Here is a 13,406-nt window from a genome sequence, read left to right on the forward strand (position 1 = left end):
GTGCTTCTGAGAATTTTTCTGGAGAATTTCACCTGATTTTCCCAGACAGTTGCACGGCCAATGAAAGGTTTAAAAATGTTTGACAAATATTATAGCACAGGAAATAGGGGAAGTGAGGGGTGGAGGATAGAAAATGATGTGCAGATAAGCTGACTCATGCTGCAGCTGGTGGTCATGCCCCTGGCATCTACAGGGCAGTTACCTGCTGGAGCCACTGAGAGCCTGGTCATGCAGGCACTTCTTGCAATAGTCCCACACACTCTCTTCTCGCTCCTTTCACCAAGCAGGCTCATTCCTGTCTCTTCATTTGCTCCCACTGAGCCATTACAGTGTTCTCTCCCTGAGATTCAAAGCAACTCTCCAGGGCAGGAAACATTATGGGGTTGAAAGACTGGGGAGAGAATGGAAGCACCATATGTTTTATTCTGAAAATAAAGTAAGGAGGTGAATATGTGAGAACAAGAAAGCAAATACAGTAACCAAAGCAATTTGGAGGAAATGGTATTAAATAGACTGCATTAAAAGACTGCAATGGCATTAACCCCCCAGAGACACTGTGGGTCAGCTCATTCATTCCTCAGAGCTGGCCAGTAAAGAGATGTGTGAATTCTCCAACTCTTAGAATCCTCTTGGAATCCTTAGAATCCAACTCTTAGCAGATCCAGGCTCCTCCTTCTCTACCCCTCTGTGCAGCTATAATAATATCCTCTATTATACCTTTGTTCTAGAACATATTGCCCTGTGGTGGTGTAATTGTTGATACTCTTTTCTTGTATAAGGCATGACTGTCTTATGTTTGAATGCCCAGCATTTAGTGTTGGGCTCAGTTCATGTTTGTTAGAAGAATGAATTTGAGCTTTCTAGCCTGAAGGGAGTAGAGTTCATGGTTTAGCGTGCACACACCCATACACACAAACCCAAACAGCTGAAGAGTTCCATTATCCTTTGCCTAAGGAGGCCCTCAAGTAAAAGCGCTAATCAAGGAAGGGAGCAGATCTTTTGCAAAGACAGGGGCTGTTCTTTTGAAGGGAGGTATTTGGTGCAGCATTGAGTCTGATGCAATATCAGATGCCGTCAGCTTGCTAACCAGTTTTGGTCAGCACAGGCAAAGCAAAGGACAAAGGTTACTGGAGCAGACACAGCGGGCACTGTTGGTCACACTTGGATCTGCCTCAGGAGCACCCACACACCCTCATCTGTGGCCCAAAGTCAAGTAACCTTCAGAAGCATAATGATTATGTAGTTTTTTTTTTCAAAGCTCAGCACTCCAGGCATGAAGCAGGCGGCTGGTTGCCTTGCGTGATGCTCCGCTCTGTTCAGAGGCATTCAGAGGATCCCCAGCTAACAGGGTGTGTGGGGAGCTTGCGGAGGGCTCAGGGGAGTCACAGATGTGTTTAAAGGAATGGAAGATTTAAAAATTAGAATGTCAAAGAAGGAACTGAAGGGGCGCTTCATGGTCTCAGGCGTATGAAGTACACAGAGAATAGTGATTAGTATTTTCCAATTACTGAGGAACAAAGAACAGGAAAATTGTTCTGAACTATATCATGAGGGCTTCTGAAATGATGGAGTGTATTTGAAGATTATTGAAAATATCTTGATATATCTCTATCATGTTACCTTTATTAGTTATAGATGGTCATTTTAGACATTCAATTCATTTACACTGTTGCTTTCCCAGATTAGACACTTGCTGTAAAGAAGGAAAGGAAAATAAACTAGGGGTACTGCCTGAGCATCTCCTGACAACAGGCTCTGGGTTTTCCAACATCTCTGATTTACAGACATCATACCATTTTAACGCCTGAGGGGTAGGTATTACCATCCCCATTTATTTATGGGGAATCTGAAGCCAGGAGCATGCAAGGTGACAATCAGAGGTGGCAATCCCCAGTCTATGTTATATGGTACTTCAGTCCTAAGTCTGTGTGACTCCAAAGGCCTTGCTTCTGACTTGTCTGTGAGATACAATGAGTCTAGTTTTCCTGAGGCTGTCTGGATGCCTCATTCTCCATGAGGAGAGACCTGGCCTGTCCCAGGTCCTGAAAACCTTCGCCTCAGAGTATAACTGTGTGTTTGTTCCAGTTTGGCATTTACATGTCCAAAACAAGCGTCTATTGCCATTTCTCAGCCTAGGCAAAGGATACTTATGGAGTAGCAAATCTGTAGTGCATGTTTTCTGGCATAGCAAAAAGAAAAAGAAGAAAAATACATTTCAATCTAATAAATACCAAATTTTGCCTCCACTGGCATGCCTGTGGATGATCTCCACCGTGAAGGCAAGCAGAGGTCGTATGTGGTATGTAAGCACATCAAGGATCTTAGCAAGGTGAATGATTCCCATGTACGTTGAGTTTGCTGGTGAGCAAACCTTCCTATCCCTGGTGCTTGCTGTCCATATCTTTTTTCTGATTGTATGCATTATACATGGGCATTTGTGGATATTTTGGAAAACACGGAAAATTTTAAATAAAGCAAAAATCCACCCCCCTAGTGCTACCACCCTAGGATAAACCAAACATGAGTACCTGAGTATGCTACTTTCTAGCCTTTTAGAAACACAGATGTAATTTCATGTCGTTTAGACCTAGGGTACCCCACCTTTTCATTTAACTTGCCTCATAAGCATTCCCTAATTATTTTATTTTTCATCATGGTAAAATATACATAATGTGATATTGGCCATTTTATCCATCTTCGAATGTGTAATTCAGGAATATTAGATAGTCACTGTTCTGTGTAACCATCGTTGCTGTGCATCTCCACAGCTTTTTTTTTTTTTTATCCTTGGTATTCTCTATATTTAAAAATGCTTCACAAACCACACTTAAAACTGCATAATATCCAGCCATAGATAACTTACTTGAAAGCATTTACTACCAAACTTTCAACAGATGCTGATTTTTGTGCTCACTATGATGTAGACTTTCTGGCTAAGGTAGTGAACCAAATGTGGTTTTTCCCTTCTTCTTGGACCTTAAGCCTGGTGAAGGAAGTAGCCAGAAGTGGGCAGTTGGAGTCCTGCAGAGGGTGAGCGTGGGGGCCGGGGGTGCAAATGGGAAGAGAGCCCCTAACTTAGGTATAATTTACACAATCTTTCCTTGATTATTATAGATCTAGTGTGTAGCAGATTTTTTTTTTTAGCTGTTATAAGTAATATTGTGAGATATTTGTAAATATTTGTTCACATTCAGATTATTTTATGAACGTTTCGAAAAGTGGAATTACTGAACTACTTACTACAACAGCAAAGTAAGAGGTATTCTTTTGGAGCACTGGTTATTGTTAACCCAAACTTCACCATTCTAAAGGTTGGGAGCTGCCACCAAGCATTTCCCTTGCCTGTTCCATCTTGTGAGCTCTACTGACCTTTTTAAATAAATGTATGTCTGACTTGTAGGATTATATGAAGAGTTGGGGCTGAGAAGTGAGTGTATCCAACTGGGAAGAGCTAAGGAGGACAGGGGCAAAGGGAATATGGCTGAGGTTGACATTTAGTGTCACAGGTGACATTTGAACTGTCCAGCTGATTGACTTCCATCAAAGGCCTTGGTCTGACTCCTGCTTTAGGGCTGTGTTCTATGTGTGTGCTGACAGAGTTTGGCTTCCTTCTGTGAAATTCAGACTTGCAGACTTGAAGCTCATTGTGAAGTAAAAAGCGTATAAAAAAACAAAGTATCTGTTTATCATCTAAACAGAAATTTTTGGTCTATTATCAGCTGGAAGAGACTTTTGGATAGTATATAATCTTCCCTGTTCAGACCATAGATGAAGCTTCTGAGGTTTTGAAAACTTAAGAGACATTCTGAAGGAAACCAGTTGGGTAGATAGAGAGATCTCTCTTGAGCTCTCTTGTGGTTTACTCCATAACCTGCCCCGTGTTTTCTTAGCCTTTGTTCTTGTCCTTGGAGTTCTTCTCTTCTGTCTTTTAAATTCCTGATTTGGCTTTCTGCCATTTTCTTCTAAGATGCTGTTCATCTTCAGTGTTGCATACATACATGTGTTGGTTGATGTCTATCAATAGTCATCACGTTCTGCTGAAGTGTTTGCATGCCTTTTTCTGTGTTGGTCTTAGCCTACTAATTTGTTTGCCAACTGACGTCTTCATCTTAGCCTAGGTGTTTATTGGAAAGTCCCTGTTGGCTCTGGCAAAAGTACCCAGTGATGTTTTATTTTGCTCCCTTTGTGTTAGCCCTTTTGAGTAATTTTGTAGGTTTTTTTTTTTTTTTTTTTATTAATGTTAAGTAGTACAACTTCCGGTGATGTAGTAAATATGGAAACCTGGTCTGGGGCCAAAGAGTAAATAGTTTTTAAATAGATCATTAATATTGAGAATCAAAATAGTACACAGATCTCTGATGTATTTATTTTATGATGACCGATAGATAACAATTAAGTTGGTAAAGCTTTACCACAAATACACGTCGTTATATACATGTGCATATACTTTTTTATGTATAGTAAATCTTGTAAGGTCAAACTTACAAAAAGTTAACATTGCTTTGTGTTTGACAAAGTGCCATTATCTTCAGTAGAGCTTCATATCTAATGACTCTAAATACAGGACCAGAGGCCGGCCCCCTGACAATAATTAAAAAAAAGAACTTGAAAAGCCAGAGCACCAAATTTGGGCTGAGGCTGTCAGCCCCAGTATGAAGTGATTATTATGTAGTTGGAAAATCCTGTAGCTTAGATCCTAAACAATTTCTGGTAATCCACAGCGCAAAATAATTCACAGTTATCAGGTTCTTTCATTTATGAGAGAAAGGAATGATTCCTCATTTATCTTAAGTCTTTTATGTTGGCAATTCCGTCCTTAATTAAAAAGGCGTTGGCATTTTCATTATGAAAATGGTTTTCCTGGACTTATAGCTGAGTCCATTAATTTAGTGTTTCAAAACTGATTGGCATTAGCCTGTTAGTTACTTTTATATAAAAACAACTTAAAAATTCATTTTCGAGTGTCTTGATTTTAAAGACCATTCCAGACATCTGTTCCTCCTGGGTCTACTGGATCGATGTGTTAAATTCTGGAGAACTAGGGAATAAATATAGCACACTCCACTTCCAAAAAAGATGACAGCCATTATCACTGTTTAAGGCACTTGAGGAGAGCCTAAGTAGACGCACCCTAGATGAATACCTTACACTTGTTCTCGCTCTCATTTTCTTCCATATCTTTCAGTGTAGAGAGATAAATGTAATGGCAATGATATTTCCTTAAATGCTTACTGTCAATCCATGTGTTATGTCCTGTTAGCATTCATAACAGTCCTATGAAGATAGGTAGTATGATGCCCATTTCACACATTGGGAGGCTGAGACACCCCAAGAGGTCACCTGATTAACCCCCTGACACCTCTTGATTGATTGATCCTTGTCATTCCCCTACCACCTCTGTTCCCTTCTGCACATCACTGCTGGTCCCATCTGTGTTCTTTATAACATTCTCCTCCAGACACACCTTCTAAGAGTCCACACTGCATAGGGATAAAGCCCAGATTTCAATATGTGTACAGGTTGACCCCGACTTCTTTAACTTTATACCCTACAACCTCCTTACAAGAATCTGCACTAGATTCTTACACAAAGGTGTACTTCTCCAGCTGTTTCTCTGGCAAATGGCTATTATTTGCCAGACACTCCGTTAGGATCTTAGGTAAAGTTCTTACCTTCAAAACTTTAGTAGCAAGATAGAGGTGCACATACATCACTTCTCCTTAACTTTTATGTATCTAATCCCAGATTGGCTTACAGCATTTGCCCTTGGTGAAAGTTTCCCGTACCATTCAAGGCAAAAGTTGATTCCACCTTTCTCTGAATGAAGCCTGAACTGACTGTACCAAATATTTATCTTCAAGTTTTAATCTTATTTTCATGTGCCTGGATCTTAGCCCACTTCTCGGTTATAGACTCTATAGGCAAAGTCTGTGATTTTAATATATCTTTGATTTTTAAATTCTATTTTTAAAGAAAAGATTAATTTGTAAAAAATCTATAAAATGTCATAAAGAAATTTCAGCATTGGGCCACCATATTTTTAATATATTGCATGATGGTCTGCGACCACGTGTGTTAAAGTATAAAAAATTAGGTTGGCACACAAAAGTGGCATGTCATTTGTTTTTCTGGATGTTTAAAAAAAAAAAACTCTGGCACCAAGGTTTTTTTTTTTAATTTTTTAAATTGAATTAATAATATTACTGTGATACCTTCCTCTTCACTAGTTATCAGCACAGGAAGAAAGCCTTTTGAACATGAACCAGGCCTTTAAAAGATGCTAATAAATATCTTGACTGCTAGTCCTTCAAGTTATGGGACTTGTTAAAAATACCATAAATGGTAAGTGAATGAGCAAATGGAGTCCTGACTAGGGAGGTTGGAAACTTGTTCTATTCCTGACACAAGCCACTTAAAGGGGGGTGACTCTGATGTCAGAGGCACAGTGAGCCCCGATGTCTTTGCGTGCCAAATGTGGCCCTGATTTCTTTGTCCGCTATGATGCATGCCAAAGGATGCATCATAGCAGACATTGTGGGTTTTTGACACATTAAATACTTTTATGGGTGCCTCTCCCCATGTTGTGTTAGTTGAACTTCATTCATCTGTTGGTTTATAGATAAATTTATTTTCTCATAGTTCTGGAGGGTGGAAGTCCAAGGTCAAAGTGTTGGCACATTTGGTTTCTTCTGAGGTTTCTCTCCTTGGCTTGCAGCTGCCACCTTCTCGCTATGTCCTCACATGGTCTTTTCTCTATGCGTGCATATCTTTGTGTGTGGGGTCTCTCTGTCTGGATCTTCTCTTTAAAGCCAGTCAGCTTGGATCAGGGATCACTCAAATGGCCTCATTTTAACTTCATCACCTCTTTAAGGTGCATACAGTTATATTCTGTGTATGGGGAGTTAAGGCTTGAGCATTTTGAGGATTTTGAGGAGACACAATTTAGCACATAACATCTATTTAAAATAACCTTCATTTATTTTATATAGAGACTAGTAAAAAGAAGAAACCAAAAATAGCCTTCTACCTAGTTAGTGCCTATTGTTAAAGAGGGAGGGTAAGAACATGAAAAGATAATTCAAACTGTATTCAAGGTTATAAAAGGAAAATGAATGCTCTCCTAGTCCCTTCCTTCCACACTAAGGCAACCTCTTTAAATATATTTACACAAATGTTTACTATGCGGAGTCCAGGTACATTTTTTCTCTGATCTTAATGTATCACACAAAACACAGATCTCTAGGTATCTACACACCCTCTGTATGACTACATTGTATTACAATGCCATTGTATATGTCCTGTGTTTTAATGTAACTAGTGACCATTTAATGGGCATTTAAGTTGTTTCTGGGTACCTTCCCCAACCCTTGCCTCCATTACAAATAATGGATTTGGATTCCTTTTATTTTATTTTATTTATTTTATTTTTTTTTCAACGTTTATTTATTTTTGGGACAGAGAGAGACAGAGCATGAACGGGGGAGGGGCAGAGAGAGAGGGAGACACAGAATCGGAAACAGGCTCCAGGCTCTGAGCCATCAGCCCAGAGCCCGACGCGGGGCTCGAACTCATGGACCGCGAGATTGTGACCTGGCTGAAGTCGGACGCTTAACCGACTGCGCCACCCAGGCGCCCCTGGATTCCTTTTAAATACACATTATGGAGAGAAGAGGGATGAGCTACCTAATAAAAACAACTGGCATTCGGTTTGGGTAAAGGCAGCCTTTTTTTTCCCACCTTCCTGTTTATTGGCCCTTATTAGTTGCTGTGAAAGGTATTTCAGTCTTTCTTACCCTCCAGCCCCTGACCATATGCCACAACGTCCTTCCTGAATAATGTGGAAGTAGGGGCTTCCCCTGGCAGCATTAGGTCATATCACGCCGCTGTCCTTCCTCCTACGGAAGAAAGGTCTATCTGAATCATGAACAGGCAGAAACTATTTTTAGTTAAGTAGAACAGTTTTTCTTGTAAGAATTGCTGTTTCCGTGCCCACGATGGCACATGAATCCTTTCTGGCTGCTTCTACCCTTTGGAGAGGGGCCAGCTTTCTAATGGAATGTAAGCAGTCTTACTGCTAATCAAGATTTACAGCTGAGACTGAGATGCCCGGCCGCTCATTGGATTTGCAGACCCTCTAAGCTAGCAGCGGCGACTCTGAGACGAAGTGCAGTGCAGAGGCCACCCGTCCTGTTCTCCAGGCCCTCCCTCCGTCCTCAGGCCCGGCCTCTCAGCCACGGGTATCATCTGGCATTATTTTGTAAGCTGTGCCACGGTGCAGATGTTCTTTGCTGAAGAATTACTTTCATTTCTGACTCATTTCAGGAAATGAGGCAGTCTATCAGAGGTGTTCTTCATTTTCAGACCCATGGAGAATTCATTTTCTCCTGGGATTTCTAACCACATGTGGGCAGTGCTTTATTTACCCAGATGTGAGAAATAACAGTAATGAACAGCCCTCTTCCAAAGCAGGCCTTCCTTCCCGGCAGAATCCAATGTGAAGACCCACAGGAGCTTATGCTCTTATTAATGTAAATATTTCTGAGGTTTTGGTTTTGTGTAATGCTTGTGGACATGCTGTGTGTATGGGCTTCGGTGCAAGAAAAATACAATTTAGCAACAGAGTTAAAAGGTAGTCTGGAGTGTTTCTAATTACTGTTTGTTTAGTTCACCATTGCCCTAATAAGTGGATTTAAGTAACCTTGGGGGTAGGGAATGTAATGTTCATATTCTAGTCAGCCATGCAAATCAAATTCTAGCTCAGTATTGCAGAGAACACGCCATGGAGTCATTTTATATGTATTCCACTGAATTTTAAATTTAGAACTGAGAGCATTTTGGAATGGGCATTTTCTACCTGTCCTGCATCAGCATGAATTGTGTACATGTCCAAAATCAACTCTACTGTGTGCTACAACCTTATTAAAAATTTTTTTTCAATGTTTATTGATCTTTGGGAGAGAGAAAGAGAGAGAATGAATGAATGAATGAGCAGGGGGGGAGCAGAGAGAGAGGGAAACATAGAATCTGAAGCAGGCTCCAGGCTCTGAGCTGTCAGCACAGAGCCCGACATGGGGCTCGAACCCACAAACTGTGAGATCATGACCTGAGCTGAAGTCAGATGCTTAACCGACTGAGCCATTGAGGCACCCCACTACAACGCCATTTAAAATCCATCAGTGGTCGGGGCGCCTGGGTGGCGCAGTCGGTTAGGCGTCCGACTTCAGCCAGGTCACGATCTCGCGGTCCGTGAGTTCGAGCCCCGCGTCAGGCTCTGGGCTGATGGCTCAGAGCCTGGAGCCTGTTTCCGATTCTGTGTCTCCCTCTCTCTCTGCCCCTCCCCCGTTCATGCTCTGTCTCTCTCTGTCCCAAAAATGAATAAACGTTGAAAAAAAAAAAATTAAAAAAAAAAAATCCATCAGTGGTCTTTGACATTCAGTTCTCTTTTTAATTTGAAATAAAAGAGAGGGAGAGACTTAAAAGTTTCTCTTTCCTTTTTTTCCCCATCCTTCAGTGGCTGTAATAGGAAATGTATTAAGGGGACGTAGAGCAGTGGTTCTGTCAACCTTGGCTGCACCTTGGAATCAGCCTGGGAACTTTAAAAACTACAGATGCCTGGGTCCCACCCACAGAGATTCTGGGTTAACTGTTTGGCATGCAACCTGCCTTGGGATTCTTCAAAAGCTCCCCTTTGGATGTTATTGTGCTCTAGATGCTGAGAACCACAGACATGAGAGACCTCTCATTCAGGGGTTCCCAGCCCTGGCTGCAGACTAGCATCACCTGGAAAGCTGTTGAAAGAAACACAGATGCCCCCCAGTTGAAACCACATTTCTAGAGGAGGGAGCCAGTATTGCTAGAAAGCCCCCAGATGATTCTGATGCACAGCAAGGGTTAAGGCAAGCTGACATAATCTAACCATCGCATATCACAGGTGAGAAAAACATGGTCGTATCCCAGTTGTTGCAGGAGCAAGTTTGGGACTCAGGTCTGACCCTCCAACTGGTCTCTGCTGCTCGACACCACCCCCTGGTATTTGTCCGTTGTATTTATTGATGCTTCCTCATCCTTCAGGTGATGTTCCTGCCTCCAGGAGGCCTTTTCTGACTCCTCATACTCTCCACTCATCCAGTCGGGGTAAGATGCCCTTCTTTTATATTTGAACAGCGCCTCGAGCTCTCCTCTAAGACTGTCAACTCCGGGATGACAGGAGTCATCCTTTCTGAAACATGCTGGCAAGGTGTAGGCTCCCAGATAATTTGTTGAGTCGAGGTTCCCTGATTCTTTATTTTTTAGTTAGTCCACATGGACTGCTAACAAGAATCCATTTCTATATGTTAGCTTCTGAAAATAGCTTCTGAAAGCAAAAGTCATTTATTTTTCTAGGACCCACTGTCCTGTGGGTCAAGATCTCATACACAAGGACTCCCCATCCCTACCTTCCAGAACAGAGGTTTTGGAGAAAAAAGAATTCACGGGGCTTTTGATAACAATGAAAATAAAATTTCAGTGACCTCACAAGCCGTTACTTAAAACATCTGGGGACTTTTGGGTAATGTACTTATGAGTGTGTATGGCATCAGTGGAAGGGAGTATGTGGCGTTTATTTTAAGACAAAAAGTTGTATGAGGAAAATAATGCTATTTCGTGGAAATATGTTTTAGGGATTAAATTATGTCCTTTATCATACTGCATATAAAACTCTGAGAAGCCACATTCTGTTAACATAGCTGAATTAAATCCTTTGGTTCTCTGGATTCATACATTAAATTCGTTTCAGTTGATTTAAAAAAAAACTGTCTTCTGTCATCCCACTTTACTTAAGGTCATGCTTGGTCAGTGTCTTATTTTTATTTGAAAAACATTTCCAGGTTTGCAGTATTTGTGTTTATTCTTGTAGCTGTACCAGAGATTTGTCTCAGAAAGCAGATTGCAACTAGTATCTCTTCAGTTGAAGAGGCCAGGAGGCTGCACACAGGAGTAACGGAGAATTTGAGGCTTATGTGGAGAATTTGAAGCTTTTGGAGCCTAGACTATAAACTGGACTGAGTTATGGGGTAAATGTGAAAATGATGTTAAGACGTTGCAGCCAGGAGAGAATGATGGGAGTGTGTGGGCTCGTTCTGAAGTCTTAGACTTCTAGGCTACTGCTTTATCCACTCAGGTCATGATCTCATGGTTTCGTGGGTTCGAGCCCCATCTCAGGCTCCATGCTGACAGTGCAGAGCCTGCATGGGATTCTCTGTCTCCCTTTCTCTCTACCCGTTCCCCCCCCCCCCCCCCCCACCATTCACAATGTCTCTCTCTCAAAATAAATAAATAAATAAAAACTTAAGAAAAAGGAAAGTGGCAGTGTGGCAGCAGGTAAGTGAAGCCACCATATCGTCGGGAATCTTCCTTAAACAAATATTCTTAAAAATTTCAGGAAAAAGCTAAGTCATTTAGCTGGAGGGAAATGTAAAATGCTTTTATATTAAAATATTTTTGATTATACTGTGGAATATAAAGTGCAACCTTTTGCATGACTTTTTTTTTTTAAAGGTGAAATATGAAATTTTAGAGAAGCACTTCTGTCCAGTCTCTCCTTTGCTGCTATTTGGGCGGAAAATGAATAGACTGATACAACTTTGCTAAGGAACCAGCCTCTATCATGCTAATTTCAGAGGCTCAGCAGTATACTGTGGAAGAGAAGGGGAATGGGGGAGAGGAGATTTATTAAACACATAAGACACAGTCTTCAGTGTTTCAACCATGTTGTGTCATCAAATCTTTAGGACTACCCTGCAAATTAGGACTTAATTCACACCAGCTTTTATGTGCGAGGACATATATATGCACCTGTCCACTACGGAGCAGAGCCAGAATTTAAATCCAGGTCTGTCTGATTCCAGAGTCCCTGTAATTTTCTTACTAACATGACCTCTTAGTCATGAGAGTGGAAAAGTCTCCAGAGGACAGTATTTACTGGTAGAAGTGGGCTGACTTGCAGCTTCCTTTACAGTTGTTATTGAACATTAATAGGTTAACATTTATAAGCTTCTGTGACATGGTTAAAAGCACTTCTTCATAATGTTCTATAAAGTTCTGACTTTAAAACGGCATGCCGTTGTTGCAGTGGTGTAGAGTTCAGGCGTATTCATCGCCATGATTTGAAGAGGGGAAAGGAATAGTCAGCAGTGACCATTTTTGGTCCAAACACGGGCAGAATTTTGTAAATTCATCTCTCAGATGTCACGCATTTGACTTGAGGGAGGCAGCAAAGCAAAATGGTTGATAGTTTGCACTTTGCCATGTGATTCCTGGGTTTGAGAGGCCTGGCCCTGTTGCCTACTAGCTGTGTGATCTTGGACAAGTCACCTAACCCCTTGGTGCCTTAGTTTCTTCATCAAAAAGGCAGGGATAATAATAACTTGATTAAACTTGCTGTTTTGAGAATTAAATAACATAAGGCATATAAAGAGCTTGGAACATTGTGAGAGAGAAGGTAAGTGCTCAGTAGATGTTTAGCTATTCTCAGTGGACAGAAGCTAGATGCTACATGACCCAGCAACCCCACTGCTAGGTATTGACTTGAGAAATGGAAACCCGTGTCGACAAAAGACCCTCTAATAAAAGTTTATAGAAGTTTTATTCATAATTAGCATACGTGGAAATAACTCAAATGTCCACCAGTTGGCAAATGGATAGGCTATGGTACATCCACACAATGGAATAGTGTTCAGTAGCAAAAAGGAACAGATTACTGATCCAGGCCAACAACATGGATAAATCTCAAAAATGTTCTGCTTAGTGAAAGAAGCCAGATAGAAGAGGCTGCGTATGATTTGATTCCGTGTATATGACATTCTGAAAAGACAAAACTGTAGGGAGACATCAGATGGTTGCTTGCCAAGGACCAGAAGCAAGCAGAGAAGATTGAGTGTGGAGGGGCAAGGGAAGGCTCTTTGGGGTGATGGAAATACTCTGTATCTTAATTGTCCTGGAGGTTACATGACTACACATTAGTCAAAACGCATCAGACTTAGGGTAAATTTTTTTCCCGTGTATAATAAGTTAAACCTTAGTAAACCTGATTAATAATAATAATAATAAAAAGTCAGGTGCTGCATCGTATGACAAATAGTGGGAGAAAAGGGATTTAGAAACAGTAATCGGAAGTGGCAGAAACTGAAGATATTTTGCAGTTTCAAGGACTATGGAAGATGGGTGGAATGATTTCATTAATTTTTCTCTCACAGGCTGTGAGTTAGAAAAATATAGAAACCTGTGGAATGGTTCTGTCCTACCCAAGCACACCTGATTCTCTTTGCGGTGCCCACTGGTCTGCTACCCCATTTCTTTTAAACCTACCCACGAGAGCTGCTTGTATTTCTCAGGCCCGGGGATCTCCTGGGTTGCTGGGAGAATCC

General features: G+C 41.2%; 1 protein-coding gene across 2 annotated transcripts in view; it reads left to right on the forward strand.

The window, feature by feature from the left end:
• Window positions 1-13,406, forward strand: part of ANO6 (anoctamin 6) — a 198,490-nt gene that overhangs the window by 38,281 nt on the left and 146,803 nt on the right. The window contains exon 2 of one of the 2 annotated variants that reach the window (XM_045464997.1): window positions 10,072-10,134. The exons of the other annotated variant lie outside the window; for it this stretch is intronic. Coding sequence (XP_045320953.1) covers window positions 10,072-10,134 — 63 coding nt within the window. The remainder of the gene's footprint in view (window positions 1-10,071; window positions 10,135-13,406) is intronic. 2 annotated transcript variants of the gene reach the window in all.

This window comes from Leopardus geoffroyi, chromosome B4, assembly GCF_018350155.1.
Source record: "Leopardus geoffroyi isolate Oge1 chromosome B4, O.geoffroyi_Oge1_pat1.0, whole genome shotgun sequence".
Classification (NCBI taxonomy): Eukaryota; Metazoa; Chordata; class Mammalia; order Carnivora; family Felidae; genus Leopardus; species Leopardus geoffroyi.